This window comes from Staurois parvus, unplaced genomic scaffold (genome assembly GCF_062004578.1).
Source record: "Staurois parvus isolate SC_StPar_1 unplaced genomic scaffold, SC_StPar_1.0 ptg000010l, whole genome shotgun sequence".
In the NCBI taxonomy this organism is placed as follows: Eukaryota; Metazoa; Chordata; class Amphibia; order Anura; family Ranidae; genus Staurois; species Staurois parvus.
The window spans coordinates 304,485-320,779 of NW_028317806.1; the positions used below are offsets into that span (position 1 = coordinate 304,485).

The window sequence follows — 16,295 nt, forward strand, 5'->3', positions numbered from 1 at the left end:
ATTGAGAACTACAAGTCCTTTGCTGCAGGGCAGAAAGGACTTGTTTTTTCATTCACAGATTCCTGTGAATACATTTTTTTGATTGAAAAAGATACTTTATTACATAAGTATAAAAAAAACATGATACTCGTTATCGGGGTACATCTCACCCTATACTGCGACGCAGCGCACCACATTGCAATATAGTTCCAGGCATACGATAAATACATTCACTCAGCGGTATGATGCCTGACGTGATGTGCTTGGCGGACGAATCCCCACACTAACACGTCATGCATAACGCCGCTTACCCCAAGACCATAGCATCCTAAAACAAAGAACATTTCCTACCATTACGGAGTCATGCAAAAAACCGGATGTTACACTTTACAATAAGCATTGGGTGTGGGGGGGGGAGGGGAAAAAGAAGGGGACACAGGCCCGAAGCTTTATTGAAGGGACAAAGACACGCAAGGGGGAGTAGGGGGAAGGGGAGATCTTCAGACGTCCTCTTCCTCCTTAAAGTCCATCAAGGTATAGATTCCTGTGAATAAATGATGTGGCTGTGCGGGCAGAGCCAAGCAAATTCTCGTCAAAATCAAAAAATGACAGGAGACTGCAGGGAGAAGTACCCCCGGATTCTGTAACTGGGGAGCAATTTAGGAGTGAGGGCTGCAGACTGTGACCATGTTTTGTGTTACACCTTAAATATGGGTATAACATGAATCAGCTGCAGCCGTGCCCGTCGCCCCCCCTCCGACAGATAGAAAGTACGGGGAGAAGTTTCCCTGTACTATCTGTCAAATGTGAAAACAGCGTGGCTGTCTGGGGCTCTGCCCACACGGCCGTATCGTTCATCCATGGACTTCTATGAATTAATGAACTGCAAGTCCCGACAGCCTTAGCGGCTGTGGACTTGCAGTTTTCAATGAACTACCACTGCGCTGTGGAGAGCCATGGTAGATCATTGAAGCTTCCTGTTAGTATATCTGCTTGCTCGTACAACCCGTACAGCATGCAAATATTCTGACAGGTCTGCAGGAGACCTGCATGGCATCAACGATCTACTGATCACTGGTGCAACGCTTTCCAGACTTCTTTGGACAAAAATAATAAATGCACATTTTTTCACATGCAAAATTATTTTTGTCCAAAAGGTGAACTTATCCCTTCATTTTTTAAACACCATGCATCTTCGAATAGAATATACAAAGTGGATTTTTTTGTGCTGCATTGTAGGATGCAAGTTTTTCATTCAATGATTTTTTGTTGTATTAATAGAGGTAGGTACAAAGCCATAATGAATACACAACGTACACATATGTGACATCATGAGCCAACATAGAAAGGCATCTGTTCTCTAGTCAATTCAAGATTGTAACAGGCTGGTTGGAAAATGTTATATATTCCAGGGGATCTCTTATATTCCTAACATAAAACTGTAGGAAACAAGTGGTAAAAGTTGAGAAGATGAGATGGAGAGAGGTAGCAAAGAGAAAAGGGAGAAAGAGATAGGGAGGGAGAGGAGAAAACCGCAGAAGCCATAGATGAGCCATCACGACAGCGGTAGGTTGCAAGTTTTAAACAAAATGATCATATAATGTTTAATTTTCGTTTTTAGGTAATTCTGAATTTTTAGTAGAAAAACATTTGTATCAATCACCCTGATGGAGAGGTTTTGAGGGAGTGAGAGACAGGGGTACACATTATATGTTGCCATGGTGATGATGAATATGCCATTCCTGAGGAAGTCCCTAGTGACAAAATCCGTTGGGTAGGGTCAGTGACATCATCACACATAAATACGGAAATACTGCTCTCACTCCTAGCGGACTGAGAATAGAAGTGTCAGTAACTTTAGGTGGTATTGTGTAGCTGGTGCAGTTTTGTTTTATCATATATTTATAACGTTTTTACACTATATGGCACATTCTTTTTATTGACGTATGGCAACACACTGAGAAATGTAAGTTGAAGCAGACCTGAGGTAAGATTGTAAGGACCAATAGTTTGCTATTGGATACATTTTTATCCTTTTACTAAGGGATCAAAAAGAATCTGGTGAATTTATCCATAGCAGAATGCATTGAGTTGAAGGGGTTAATGGCATTTGCGCAGTGTGATATTGCCACATATGGAGAAGGATTAGATGGTTGCAATGGGTTACCACCTGGATTGCACAATTTTCACAAAAGAATTGATCATTTCCATAAACAAGACTGCATAAATATTCATGGTTTCAGTGTTTTAAAGTGTGGATGGTTGCTATTGCTTACTAAAAAAAATAGTTTATAAATATATTATTTACAGTATGATCACAGCAGCAGGGGAGAATTCATTGAGCCTCTGACCCTACACATTTCACTGGGTACAAAATAAAAATGATAAGGACTATCCATATGCAATCACATGGCTACAAAATGTTTACAAGGCAAGATACACTACCCCAAAGATCATGTAGAATGTTATCTGGGGTTGCTGGAAGATTCCAATGGGCTCTAAAGTCTTCTATCCAAATCTTTTCTACCCTTACAGGAAGTAATCTGCAGTAACTACTTTAATTTTTTGTCAACCCAAAATCTGGGATTTTCTGTTCAGTTTCACTTTTCAATTATAACAGTAAACATGACAAAAAAAGAGAGTAAATCTCCCTAACAGGAGCACAGACAGCAATAAAAACCTGGCACTTTAATAGGAATGTGAAGCCATCTGTACAAAAATTGAAGTTGAATTTGAAGTCTTGCAACATGATCATCCGAAGCACACTAGGGTTATGGACCGGCCCACTCAGAGCCTGGATTTGATCACCATTGAAATAATGTAGAGAGATTTTGAAATGTGCAAGTTCTATAAGGTAAAGCACAAACATCTAGCAGCTGAAGCAATTTTGCATGAGGAAGTGGTAAAAAATGTCACTGTGTCCATGTCTGGGACCGGTGGGCAGTTATACAAAATGTCTACAAATTTCTGCTATTGGGCGATATCAGCTTCTAATGCCAAGGGTGTACTTCAGTGGCGTCACTAGGGTTGGTGTCACCCACGCCCGCCCCCCCCTCCACCAAGTATAGTCCCCCCTTGTTACACCCCCCTCCCTTTTCCACTAAGGCTGCATTCACGATTTGTAGCTTGAAGCTCCAAAAATGCTCAAACTTAAAAAATCTGTTGTTCTCCATGGTGCCTGTTCACACCTGATTGCGCGAACAGGCACCATAGAAAACAAATGTTTTATATGTTTCAGTGTATTTCAAGCTACAAATCACTCAAGGGTGAATGCAGCCTTAATATAGCCTTCCTCTCTCAATACAAACCCCTTTCCTCATTACAGAACCCCCCTCCACTAAGTACAGATCCCCCCTTCCCTCAGTATAGATCCCCCCTTCCCTCAGTACAGACCCCCTCCCTCCACTTCTGCTAGTAGGGACGCAGGAGGGAAGGGGGGGTCAGATATGTCAGATATGCGCGGGGGGGCATTTTGGGAAGGGAGAGGGCTTGTGCTCTTCTGGGGAAGGGGGGGGAAGATTTCAAATCCAACCCCCACTTTTAGCATAGGTCCCCTTCCCTCCCAAAGTGCCCTCCCCAGCACAGATCCTCATAATCTCCAACCTACCCCACCCAACACACACACAATCACTCACTCCGCCATCTTTTTTAAATTGCCCCCTTCCTGGTCAGTCTGCCCCCCTCTGTCCATCTGCAATATATGTACAGTGGGGCAAAAAAGTATTTAGTCAGCCACCAATTGTGCAAGTTCTCCCACTTAAAAAGATGAGAGAGGCCTGTAATTGGCATCATAGGTAGACCTCAACTATGAGAGACAAAATGAGAAAAAAAATCCAGACAATCACATTGGCTGATTTGGAAAGAATTTATCTGCAAATTATGGTGGAAAATAAGTATTTGATCAATATCAAAAGTTCATCTCAATACTTTGTTATATATCCTTTGTTGGCAATGACTGAGGTCAAACATTTCCTGTAAGTTTTCACAAGGTTGGCACACACTGTTGCTGGTATGTTGGCCCATTCCTCCATGCAGATTTCCTCTAGAGCAGTGATGTTTTCGGGCTGTTGCTGGACAACACGGACTTTCAACTCCCTCCAAAGGTTTTCTATGGGATTAAGATCTGGAGACTGGCTAGGCCACTCCAGGACCTTGAAATGCTTCTTACGAAGCCACTCTTTCGTTGCCCGGGCGGTATGTTTGGGATCATTGTCATGTTGGAAGACTCAGCCACGTTTCATCTTCAATGCCCTTGCTGATGGAAGGAGGTTTGCACTCAAAATCTCACGATACATGGCCCCATTCATTCTGTCCTGTATATGGATCAGTCGTCCTGGTCCCTTTGTGGAGCAACAGCCCCAAAGCATGATGTTGCCACCCCCATGCTTCACAGTCGGTATGGTGTTCTTTGGATGCAACTCAGCATTCTCTCTCCTCCAAACACGACGAGTTGTGTTTCTACCAAATAGTTCTATTTTGGTTTCATCTGACCATATGACATTCTCCCAATCCTCTTCTGGATCATCCAAATGCTCTCTAGCAAACTTCAGACGGGCCCGGACATGTACTGGCTTAAGCAGGGGGACACGTCTGGCACTGCAGGATCTGAGTCCCTGGCGGCGTAGTGTGTTACTGATGGTAGCCTTTGTTACGTTGATCCCAGCTCTCTGCAGGTCATTCACTAGGTCCCCCCGTGTGGTCCTGGGATTTTTGCTCACCGTCTTGTGGTCATTATGACCCCACGGGGTGAGATCTTGCGTGGAGCCCCAGATCGAGGGAGATTATCAGTGGTCTTGTATGTCTTCCATTTTCTAATTATTGCTCCCACAGTTGATTTGTTCACACCAAGCTGCTTGCCTATTGCAGATTCAGTCTTCCCAGCCTGGTGCAGATCTACAATTTTGTTTCTGGTGTCCTTCAACAGCTCTTTGGTCTTCAACATAGTGGAGTTTGGAGTGTGACTGTTTGAGGTTGTGGACAGGTGTCTTTTATACTGATAACAAGTTCAAGCAGGTGCCATTGATACAGGTAATGAGTGCAGGACAGAGGAGCCTCTTAAAGAAGAAGGTACAGGTCTGTGAGAGCCAGAAATCTTGCTTGTCTGTAGGTGACCAAATACTTATTTTCCACCATAATTTGCAAATAAATTCTTTCCAAATCAGCCAATGTGATTGTCTGGATTTTTTTTTCTCATTTTGTCTCTCATAGTTGAGGTCTACCTATGATGCCAATTACAAGCCTCTCTCATCTTTTTAAGTGGGAGAACTTGCACAATTGGTGGCTGACTAAATACTTTTTTGCCCCACTATATATATATATATATATATATATATATATATATATATATATATATATATATATATATATATACACACATACATATACACACACACACACACACATATATACATTCATACACGTATACACACACACACATACATACACACAGCGGTGTTCCTGGAGAGGGAAATATGTTTGGTAGCCCAGCAGGATCAAACCCAGACACAGCTGGGTATTTCAGTACAGTAGAGGCAGTGTAGCCAGCTTTATACAAGAAGTTATGAATATTATTAATACAGGTATTTCTACACCAACAACAATGCTTTACATACTCGTTGGATGTTACAAGCACACTGGATGTCTGGTAGGATCAACAGGTATTTTTGTTTATTCACAGTATTTTTAAAGAGGCAAAAACACAAGGAAATATGTATGTACTGAATATGTTTTTTTTTCTTTAGTGCTTACATTCCACAAACACAAGTGAGACACAAATAATAACATTTTTGTGAATGAAGCACAATGAACCCTTACCCCTTAAATAAACCCTAAGACACTACATAATCTATATAACATAGTCTTTGGCAATAAGTCAAATTTAATTTGCAAAAAGAATTGTCTTTATTTAACAGTGCAGACAGAATTATAAATACTAATACATTCTGTGTCTTTAAAAAAAAAAAAACCCGCAATAAATGTTATTTGTTTTCAATGTAACACAATGACACTCAAATACAGCAGTTAGACTACCTAAACACTGAAGAAGTAAATGTTCATATAATAAATTAAAAAACAATAAAAGGCATTCTTTTCACTTTGGTCATAATTAAACACAATAACATATGACATATTATACTTCGATTTGAAAAAAAAGTAAAAGAAACCAAACAAACAGCATGGATTTTCTAAAAGTTCCAGTCTGATCAGCCAGTGGTGCATCCTCCAGCCACTTTGGGGTGCTATATGCTTTATGTGCACACAATATATCAGTTGGCTCTTGCCAACAAGAACTAACTGGAAAATACTGTATATTTCCAGCTTTAGTGATATTTTAACCACTTCAAGTCCGGACACTTTTACCCCCTTCCTGTCCAGGCCAATTTTCAGCTTTCAGCGCTGTCACACTTTGAATGACAATTGCGCGGTCATGCAACACTGTACCCATATGACATTTTTAGCATTTTTTTGAGATAGATAAAACTTTATTTTGGTGGTATGTATTCACCACTGGGATTTTTATTCTTTTGCTATATAAATGAAAAAGACAAAAAAATTTTTAAAAAAAAGTGTTTTTCTTATAAAGTTTTGCAAATAAATAAGCTTTCTTTATAAATCTTGGCCAAAATATATTAATCTATCTTTTTATTTAAAAAAAAACAAAAAAAACCCAAATTAGTTTATAACCAAAAATTATAATTTTTCAAAACTTTTTTACATTTTTATTTTAGTTCCTTATATTATTATTTATGGTTTATTTATAGTTTTTTTTTACATACTGTCACCCTAATGTACAGTGTCACCATAATGACACTGTGCTACTTGTGGGGGGTGATGAAGATTTTGTTTTCTTTTTTTGCACTGATTGCTTTTACACACATAGACTGTCAAAGCAATCATTTCTCTTTCTCTCTGGCTGCATTGCTGCAGCCATTGAGAAATACTGTGCAAGCTGTGATTGGTCACAGCTTGTCACATGGTACAAGGCTGCCGTGAATAGCCCTGTGCCATGTGACCTCTGTGATCATTCACAGATTTCACATGTAGTAAGCACTGATGTCCGGAAGTGACATCTTGTTTACTACTATTCATGTGATCACTGATTGGCCAATCAGTGATCACATGAATTGGGACCTCACGGCGATCTGTGTTCTGCACTCTCCCAGGGAGCGCGCACAGGCAAAGGATGCGGGGGGGCGTTTAGAAACGTCCACCCGCATCAGCAGCGCTCTCTTCCGGCTGTTTATTGGCATGGGCCAGACGGGAAGAGGTTAAAGTGAGTGAGTAAGCACTGACTGGTTTACTGTGTGCATATAATTTTCTATTGGACAAGAGAAGCATTTGTTTGGATCAGTGAGGCAGCAGCATATCTATTTAATTTATTTTTTAGCAAACATATCCCCTGGATAGTGCGTTGAGGACTGTATTTCTTGTCGCCTTACACCGATACTCCCGACTGCAGATCTCAGAAAATAACTCTCCCAAGCTCAAACAGGACCTATTGGACATAATGAAGACAACTTAGACAAAACCAGAAAAATTAACTATATCTAATTGAACATTAAGGGATTGAGTTACCAAAACTGGAGAGTGCAAAATCTGGTGCAGCTGTGCATGGTAGCCAATCAGCTTCTAACTTCAGATTGTTCAGTTAAGCTTTGACAATAAAACTTGGAAGCTGATTGGCTACCATGCACAGCTGCACCAGATTTTGCACTCGCCAGTTTTAGTAAATCAACCTCATGCACACTGGGCTTATAAATGCTGCTTCTACAGGAATTTTGTGTTCTTTTCTCCTGCCCGCAGAAGCAGCTCTATGTTATACATGTCCATGCACACTAGGCCATTTAGAGGCAGAAAAAAAACCCCATCACATGTGCGTTGTTTGAGAAAAGTGTTCAGGCAGAAAAAAAACCCCGAAGTGCCTATAAACGCACATAAACGCAGATTTTAGGTGAGTTCAACGTTTTCAAGTGTACATTAGAAAATGAGCAGAGGGGAATGTTTTGGAAAAAAATGCTTACAAAAGCAAATGCCCATAAACTGTCAAACTCTAGTGCAATATGAGTCACTATGAGCATTTACTGCTGCTTTTTTTTTTTGCGTGCATGGACCCTTAATGTCGGAATATGTTCTACAGCAGCTTAGGGAAAACACCACTGTGTATCAGTAACTGCCAGCAAAAGGATCATTTGCATATGCAAATAGTCTTTTTCATGAAGTGCATCTATGGTATCCCTTTAAAATAACTTACTTGGGTCCAAATTGTCTAACAGGTCATATAAGGTTTATAGCCAAAAGTATGTGGAAACCCCTTCAAGTTCTACTGATTTCATTGTGTTTCCAGTGAAGAGTACTGTTAATGCCATAACATACAAAGACATTTTACAGAACTATATGCTTTCAATGTTGTTGCAATAGTTTATGAAAGGTGATTTTCTGGTCCATCATGAATGTGTACAAAGCCAGCTCCATAAAGACATGGTTTGACCAGTATGATGTGGAGGAACTTGAGTGACCTGCACTGAGTCCTTGCAAGAGAACATCACCAGCACACCATGGATCTTCCAGAATCTGTCCAAAGCTTTATTCAGCGATCACATTGTTACAGCAGAAGCAACCTGTCGGAACCACACTGAGCCCCTTTACCAGGTATGTGACAATGATCAGGCACATGCCTGATGAAGGGGTCCTGCATGGCTCTGAAATGTTTCTTCTGCTGTAACAATGTGATTGCTGAATAAAGCTTTGGACAGATTCTGGAAGATCTGGAAGATCCAGATTCTGGAAGATCCATGGTGTGCTGGTGATGTTCTCTTACTCCAACTAGCCTCAGTTCCAGCCGATGGTCGCTGCAGCACCCATTTATACACACAGCTATTGGCTTTCTTCAAAGTAATAATTCTGTGGGTTTTCTTTTTCTTGCCACTGACTGCGAATGTATTGCCCCAATTAACTGCAAAACTAATGATGGCTATATGAATATACAGGAGAAACTCAAAAAATTAGAATATCGTACAAAAGTTCATTTATTTCAGTAATGCAACTTAAAAGGTGAAACTAATATATGAGATAGACTCATTACATGCAAAGCAAGATAGTTCAAGCTGTGATTTGTCATAATTGTGATGATTATGGCTTACAGCTCATGAAAACCCCAAATCCACAATCTCAGAAAATTAGAATATTACGTGCAATTAATAAAACAAGGATTGTACATAGAACAATATCGGACCTCTGAAAAGTATAAGCATGCATATGTTCTAATTTTTCGAGTTTCACCTGTATATATAATTTATATTATAAATATTTGTAGATTCTAACCTCAGTACAAATGCATCAAGCGGACTCATATACACTATATTGCTAAAAGTATTGGGATGCTTGTCTTTACATGCACTTTAATGGCATCCCAGTCTTAGTCCGTAGGGTTCAATATTGAGTTGGCCCACCCTTTGCAGCTATAACAGCTTCAACTCCTCCGGGAAAGCTGTCCACAAGGTTTAGGAGGGTGTCTATGGGAATGTTTGACCATTCTTCCAGAAGCGCATTTGTGCGGTCCGGCAATGATGTCAGATGAGAAGGCCTGGCTCATAGTCTCTGCTCTAATTCATCCCAAAGGTGTTCTATCGGGTTGAGGTCAGGACTCTGTGCAGGCCAGTCAAGTTCCTCCACCCCAAACTCGCTCATCCATGTCTTTATGGACCTTGCTTTGTGCACTGGTGTGCAGTCATGTTGGAACAGGAAGGGGCCATCCTCAAACTCTTCCCACAAAGTTGGGAGCATGAAATTGTCCAAAATGTCTTGGACATTGTCTTGGAACTAAGGGGCCAAGCCCAACCCCTGAAAAACAACCCCACACCATAATCCCCCCCTCACCTCCACCAAATTTTACACTTGGCACAATGCAGTCAGGCAAGTACCATTCTCCTGGCAACCGCCAAACCAAAACACATCTATCGGATTGCCAGACAAAGAGTGATTTGTCACTTCAGAGAACACATTTCCACTGCTCTAGAGTCCAGTGGCGGCATGCTTTACACCACTGCATCCAACGCTTTGCATAGTACTTGGTGATGTAAGGCTTGGATGCAGCTGCTCAGCCATGGAAATCCATTCTATGAAACTCTCCACGCTCTGTTATGCTAATCTGAAGACCACACAAAGTTTGGAGATCTTTAGCTATTGACTCTGCAGATAGTTGGTGTGCTTCAGCATGCCCTGACCCTGCTCTGTCATTTTACGTGGCCTACCAGTTCGTGGCTGAGTTGTAGTTGTTACCGGATGGACTTATCACACAGGTGGCAATCACGGTACCACACTTAATTTCACTGAGCTCCTGAGAGCGACCCATTCTTTGACAAGTGTTTATAGAAGCAGTCTGTATGATTTGGAGGGGTGTCCCAATACGTTTGGCAATATCGTGTATGTATATGTATAAAGCTGAAGTTGTTGCAAAAACAAAACAAAACAGGATATTCCTTTTAAAAGGCACAGAACACCCTACATCACAGGGTTCTCACACTTACCTCAATTGTAATTAATATGACAATCATCCATTCTAACCTCAGAGCATGCTTCTCATTCAGATGATTGCGCATCAAATCAGTAAGTTCTGTACAGTGTTGAAGTTTTTCATTAATCACCTAAATAAATAAATACTTTCATTTAATATACTTTTTCATAACCTTCTGCTAAACTCTGTTATGCATCCCCACGGTTATATCATGACATTTCTCCTAGCAGTAAAACCTTTAATAAGAGAAATATATCGGCTGCCACTGCTGAGCTGACCTTCCCCTGAACATGTTAGTAACCCTTGGATTAAGGGCAAAATGTAGTCATAGCCAAAACCTTGTCAGGATTTTATTGCTGTGTGTTCCCAATGGAGAAATTCACCCTCTCAGTTTGTCTTGCTGATTAGTGTCACTGGGCAAAAATTCATAAAAAATTCAAACTGTTACAGTATGAACAGGAGTTAAGGACAAAGTCTTCCATGGGGGTATATTCCTAATGCTGGCCATACACTGCAAGATGTCTCTCATTCAGCCTGGGGGCTAAACCAGTAAAATCTATCAATTCCCTCATTCACAGTACACAGCACGGATGAAAGAATCTCCTCTGGCTCATGATTCTGACAATCTGCCTGATTGGATGCAGGCACTGTGCTCGTTTTCTAGGACTTTCAGTTTAAAGGATGTTGGGTGGGAAGGTGCCAACAGGGCTTGAATTTTGTCTAGTTCATCGGGAACTGGATGATAGGGCTCTGTGTATGGACAGCTTAGGTACCCTTGTTTGGGGAGATTTCCTCTCACTTCTTATTATGTCTCTGGGACAGGAGTTGAAGGGAAATCTACCCAGTGGGACTCAAGGGTTTTATTTTCTACAGTATCCAAAATGTTATAAATGGTTTTGGCTATGGATACAATTTAGGTGTTAAGGTATGGTTATGTGTTAATTTAGAAGACTGGATAAAGGCTAAGTTTATTTTTTTTACTTTATTACAGGTACTAGAGCTGTCAGTTTTACGCAGTGCTTTACATATATATTGTACATTCACATCAGTCCCTAACCCTCAAGGGGCGTACAATCTAAGGTCCCTAACTTACATTCATATATACACATATTAGGGCCAATTTAGACAGGAGCCAATTAACCTACCAGCATGTCTTTGGAGTCTGGAAGGAAACCAGAGTACCTGGAGGAAACCCACACAGGCACAGGGAGAACATGCAAACTCCAGGCAGGTGGTGCCATGGTTGGGATTCGAACTAACGACCACAGTACTGCCAGGCAGAAGTGCTAACCATTTAGCCAATGTGCTGCCCATGTTCACCTTTAGTAACATGTTACAGTATTTAGCGTGTAACATGTAAATATGTACCAGTCCTGTACCCCCTCTCCCAACACACAACACACAGTTAAATTGTGACAAACCTACTGTCACAATTTAACAGCCGCCTCCTTAATTTTCAGGAATCTGTAAATGAATGAACAGCAAGCCCCGTCTGTCACCAGCAGATGGACTTGAGGTTCTCAATGAACTGCAAGGGCCCTCATCTGCACCTGCACGGCTCTCCGATTGGGACAAACGTCCATGTGGGATAAGCCACTGCATGTGAAGGAGGCCTCAGGGTCAATTTTTGGTGCAATTACTTTCAATGCTTACTATTCAATACCATGTCAAACTACAAACATTCAGGCAGATTAACTTATTTAAAATTTGAATCCCACCTTGACCCTGCGGTTTATGCTGAGAAACTGACATGTTTTATCATAGAGATGCTCTAGGTTTTCCCTGTCCCAGTAGAAGTCTGGAGTGATGAGAAGGTCTGAGCTTAGATTTATACGATGTCTAAAAGAAGACAGTAAGGACAAAAAATGTATATTTATATTTACAAGTCATTTTCTAGCCAAAACATTTCCTACCTATGTGTTTGAACTTTGCATGTAGCTGTCGGAGTGTAGCCCTTTTATACTTTGTTACCATAAAACCACAACAATACCTATGGCGTGCATCTAAGTGGGTAATACGTTTACCTTAGTGCAAATAACTCTCCAATTTTCTGCATGACATCATTATGAGACAGTTTGATTTTTTTTCTGGCTTTCAACATCTGAAAAATAACAAAATTGTTTTAGAGTGTTAAAATAATTGTGCTATTGAGATACGTGATATGCAAAACATTTACATATGCCTTTCAAATATGTTTAACCATATCATAGGTACATCTATAGGATTTGCATAAATCAATTTTCTGAAGGGGATTCTATGACTTGCCTCTGGAATTGACTGGATAGACTCTACAAATGTGTCAAGGGTAGACTCCCACATGGCCAGTTTCACTGTAAAAACAACATAAAAAAACATTACTGGCTTTTAGCACTGACCAATATCCAGTTAGCGGTTTGAACAACCAATTAGTTATTGTTTCCGACCAAAAAATCCCAAGACTGAATATGTATCTTTTTAAAAAAATGTTTTTTATTGACTTTTTCATTTTTTAGAGTACAAAACACAGCCAATTGGGCTTTCTCTGACTCAAGGCCCTATACACAAACAACAAAACAAAACAGCACAGATTATATAAGTACCAAGTAATGAGCAGGGGAAAATGGACCTTTTTTTATTTAACATGAGACTTAAAGTACACTTATTATGTAGATTGCTACTGTTGAACTTTCTTCTTAAGCCCAACTCTCGGCTTGTAGACATACAGTTGCAAGAAAAAGTATGTGAACCCCTTGGGATAACGTGGAGTTTTGCATGAATTGGGCATAAAATGTGCTCTGAACAAGTATGTGAGGCCCTAGCTTAATGACTTCTCCCAGAGCTAATTGGAGCCAGGAGTGAGCCAACCTTGACTCCAATCAGTGTGATGATATTGGATGTATTGCTGACAGCTGTCCTGCCCTTAAAAAACACACACCTGTTTTGGGTTTACTGGTTTCAAGAAGCACTGTCTGATGTGAACCATGCATCGCAGAAAAGAGCTCTCAGAAGACCTACGATCAAGAATTGTTGACTTGCATGAAGCTGGAAAGGGTTACAAAAGTATCTCCAAAAGCCTTGATGTTCATGTGTCCACGGTAAGACAGACTGTCTACAAATGGAGAAAGTTTAGCACTGTTGCTACTCTCCCTAGGCGTGGTCGTCCTGTAAAAATGACTGCAAGAGCACAGCGCAGAATGCTGCATGAGGTAAAGAAGAATCCCAGAGTGTCAGCTAAAGACCTACAGAAATCTCTGGCACATGCTAACATTTTTGTTGACACATCTACAATAAGGAAAACATTAAACAAGAATGGAGTACATGGGAGGACACCACGGAGGAAGCCATTGCTGTCCAAAAAGAATATTGCAGCATGTTTGAAGTTTGCAAAAGAGCACCTGGATGTTCCACAGCACTACTGGCAAAATATACTGCGGACAGATGAAACCAAGATTGAGTTGTTTGGGAAGAACACACAACACTATGTGTGGAGAAAAAAAGGCACAGCACACCAACATCAAAACCTCATCCCCACTGTAAAACATGGCGGAGGGAGCATCATGGTTTGGGGCTGCTTTGCTGCCTCAGGGCCTGGACAGATTGTTGTCATTGATGGGAAAATGAATTCCAGAGTTTATCAAGACATTTTGCAGGAAAACGTACGACCATCTGTCCGCCAACTGAAGCTCCGCAGAGGATGGGTGATGCAACAGGACAATGACCCAAAGCATACAAGTAATTCAACAAAACAATGGCTGCAACAGCACAGAATACGCCTTCTGGAGTGGCCCAGTCAGAGTCCTGACCTCAACCCGATTGAAATGCTGTGGCATGACCTTAAGAGAGCAATTCACACCACACATCCCAAGAATATTGCTACACTGAAACAGTTTTGTGAAGAGGAGTGGTCCAAAATTACTCCAGATCGTTGTGCAGGTCTGATCTGCAACTACAGGAAATGTTTGGTTGAGGTTATTGCTGCCAAAGAAGGGTCAACCAGTTATTAAGTCCAAAGGTTCACATACTTTTTCCTCCCTGCACTGTGAATGTTTACATGTTATGTGCAATTAAACCATGGCAACATCTAATGTTTGTATAGTATTATGTTCAGCAGACTGTGTTCTTCTATTGTTGTGACTTAGATGACGTTCAGAGCACATTTTATGCCCAATTCATGCAAAACTCCACGTAATCCCACTTTTTCTTGCAACTGTAGTTCAAAATTTGGCACATTGGGCATCCCATGGAATCTCAATGGATTTCAGGCCACCAGGCTGTCAATGGTTTTCCCTGTTTCTGGTTAATTCTAGGTGGTGTCAACCAGCACATTGCAATTTTGAGTAAGCAGTCGTTGGGTAGGAGCAGGATACATCCAGCCAGCAGTAGCCTCCAATTGGTGACAATATCTTTTAGCTGCTGCATACCACTACGTTTCAAGATTTCCTCAACCCAGAATACTGAGGACATCTTGCAGTGAAAAAGAAGTACTGCGGGGGACACCTTCAAATTAAAGATATATTTTTTAGACTGCTGGAGAATTTTATGGCAAAATAAGAAAGGAGTCTGAAGTTGAGCTTTAGGAATGTTCTCTGAGGGCTCATGTACACTGCAGCTCATAAAATGACATTTAGGAGCTGTTCTGTGTTTTTTTCAGCGGCCCCTGAACTCTCCCTGTTTTCCTATGTATCCATGTACACATAGGTGTTTACAGTCGTTTTTTTGAACGCACCAAACTTGCATTCAGGAGTAGATTTTACCGGCATTTCAAACGCCAAAGGCTTGTAAACGCAGTTAACCGCGTTTATAAGCATTTGCATTTTGAAGCTTTTTTTAACTGTTCCATGTCCAGATGTTGTCCAGAGCCTTTTTCCATCATCAGAAATTCAAAGTGTTTTCCATGTATTCAAATAGACCCGGTACACCAGCGCAGTCAGTTCCAGGTTTCGTGTGAAGGAAAAAATGGTAGAATTATGCTCATGATGGGATCCATAGTGAATACAACCAGAAAAGACAGGTCATCTCAACATATACTGCTCTCTCTGCTTCTGCTCTCTCTATTTCTCTCAAATGTCTGAAATAGTACATTTTTTACTGTTTTTCAGTGCATTCTGGGCATTTGGGAAGGTCTCCTGAGGTTATCTTTTAAAAACCCTTAAAACCGCAATCGCACATAAACGCAGTATGCAAACGCGGCTAAACTAAAGTTTTTTGACCTACATTTTCTAGCAGTCAGTTTCCAATCGTTCAGAAGAGTTTTCTAAACGCCCCGTGTACGTGAGCCCTGATTGTTAAATGTATGCTTGTCCTTTAAGGTTTTCTGAGCCAATGACTAGCAGCAGGCCTAGAGATAGGATATTCTCACAACTTTCTGGCACTTCTTTACAAAATGATTGTGACTCAATTATTTATAAAGCCAGATAACAAACATTTTCAGAATGAAGTCAGTAATGGCAGTCCCATGCATTTTTCCTGACAGGAGTGCTTTACTAAACCCACAACAGTATCAGTCTGTATATGCAGTAAAGCATGCTTGATATACTCACTGAGGAATCTAAGGGGTTAACCCTCTGCATTGTGTAAAAATTCTGTTTGATCTAAACTTTTCTGATCCTCCCCTTCTTCCAGTACCTCCCTCTTATCTCCTGATAAGACATATCGTGTGGAGACACTCTGCACATGCTCAGTTTGGTGTGTATTGCTAGATAGGTTTTTTTTTTTCTTGGGAGAGTGCATGTGATCAGCACAGGGCCACTCAGCACTGTCCAGACAGACGTCAGGGGTTCTGCATCCTTCTAGAGCAGAAAGATAACTCCTTCTACAAGCTTTA

The 16,295-nt window shown here is 40.9% G+C and overlaps 1 protein-coding gene across 4 annotated transcripts in view; it reads right to left on the bottom strand.

The window, feature by feature from the left end:
• Positions 1-5,624: 5,624 nt before the first annotated feature.
• Positions 5,625-16,295, bottom strand: part of RMND1 (required for meiotic nuclear division 1 homolog) — a 28,078-nt gene continuing 17,407 nt past the window's right edge. For all 4 annotated transcript variants that reach the window (XM_089669853.1, XM_089669855.1, XM_089669854.1 and 1 more), the window contains exons 8-12: positions 12,758-12,822; positions 12,517-12,593; positions 12,211-12,331; positions 10,506-10,622; positions 5,625-7,474 (exon numbers count right to left, since the gene is read on the bottom strand). In XM_089669853.1, coding sequence (XP_089525979.1) covers positions 7,442-7,474; positions 10,506-10,622; positions 12,211-12,331; positions 12,517-12,593; positions 12,758-12,822 — 413 coding nt within the window. In that variant the 3' untranslated portion in view covers positions 5,625-7,441. The remainder of the gene's footprint in view (positions 7,475-10,505; positions 10,623-12,210; positions 12,332-12,516; positions 12,594-12,757; positions 12,823-16,295) is intronic.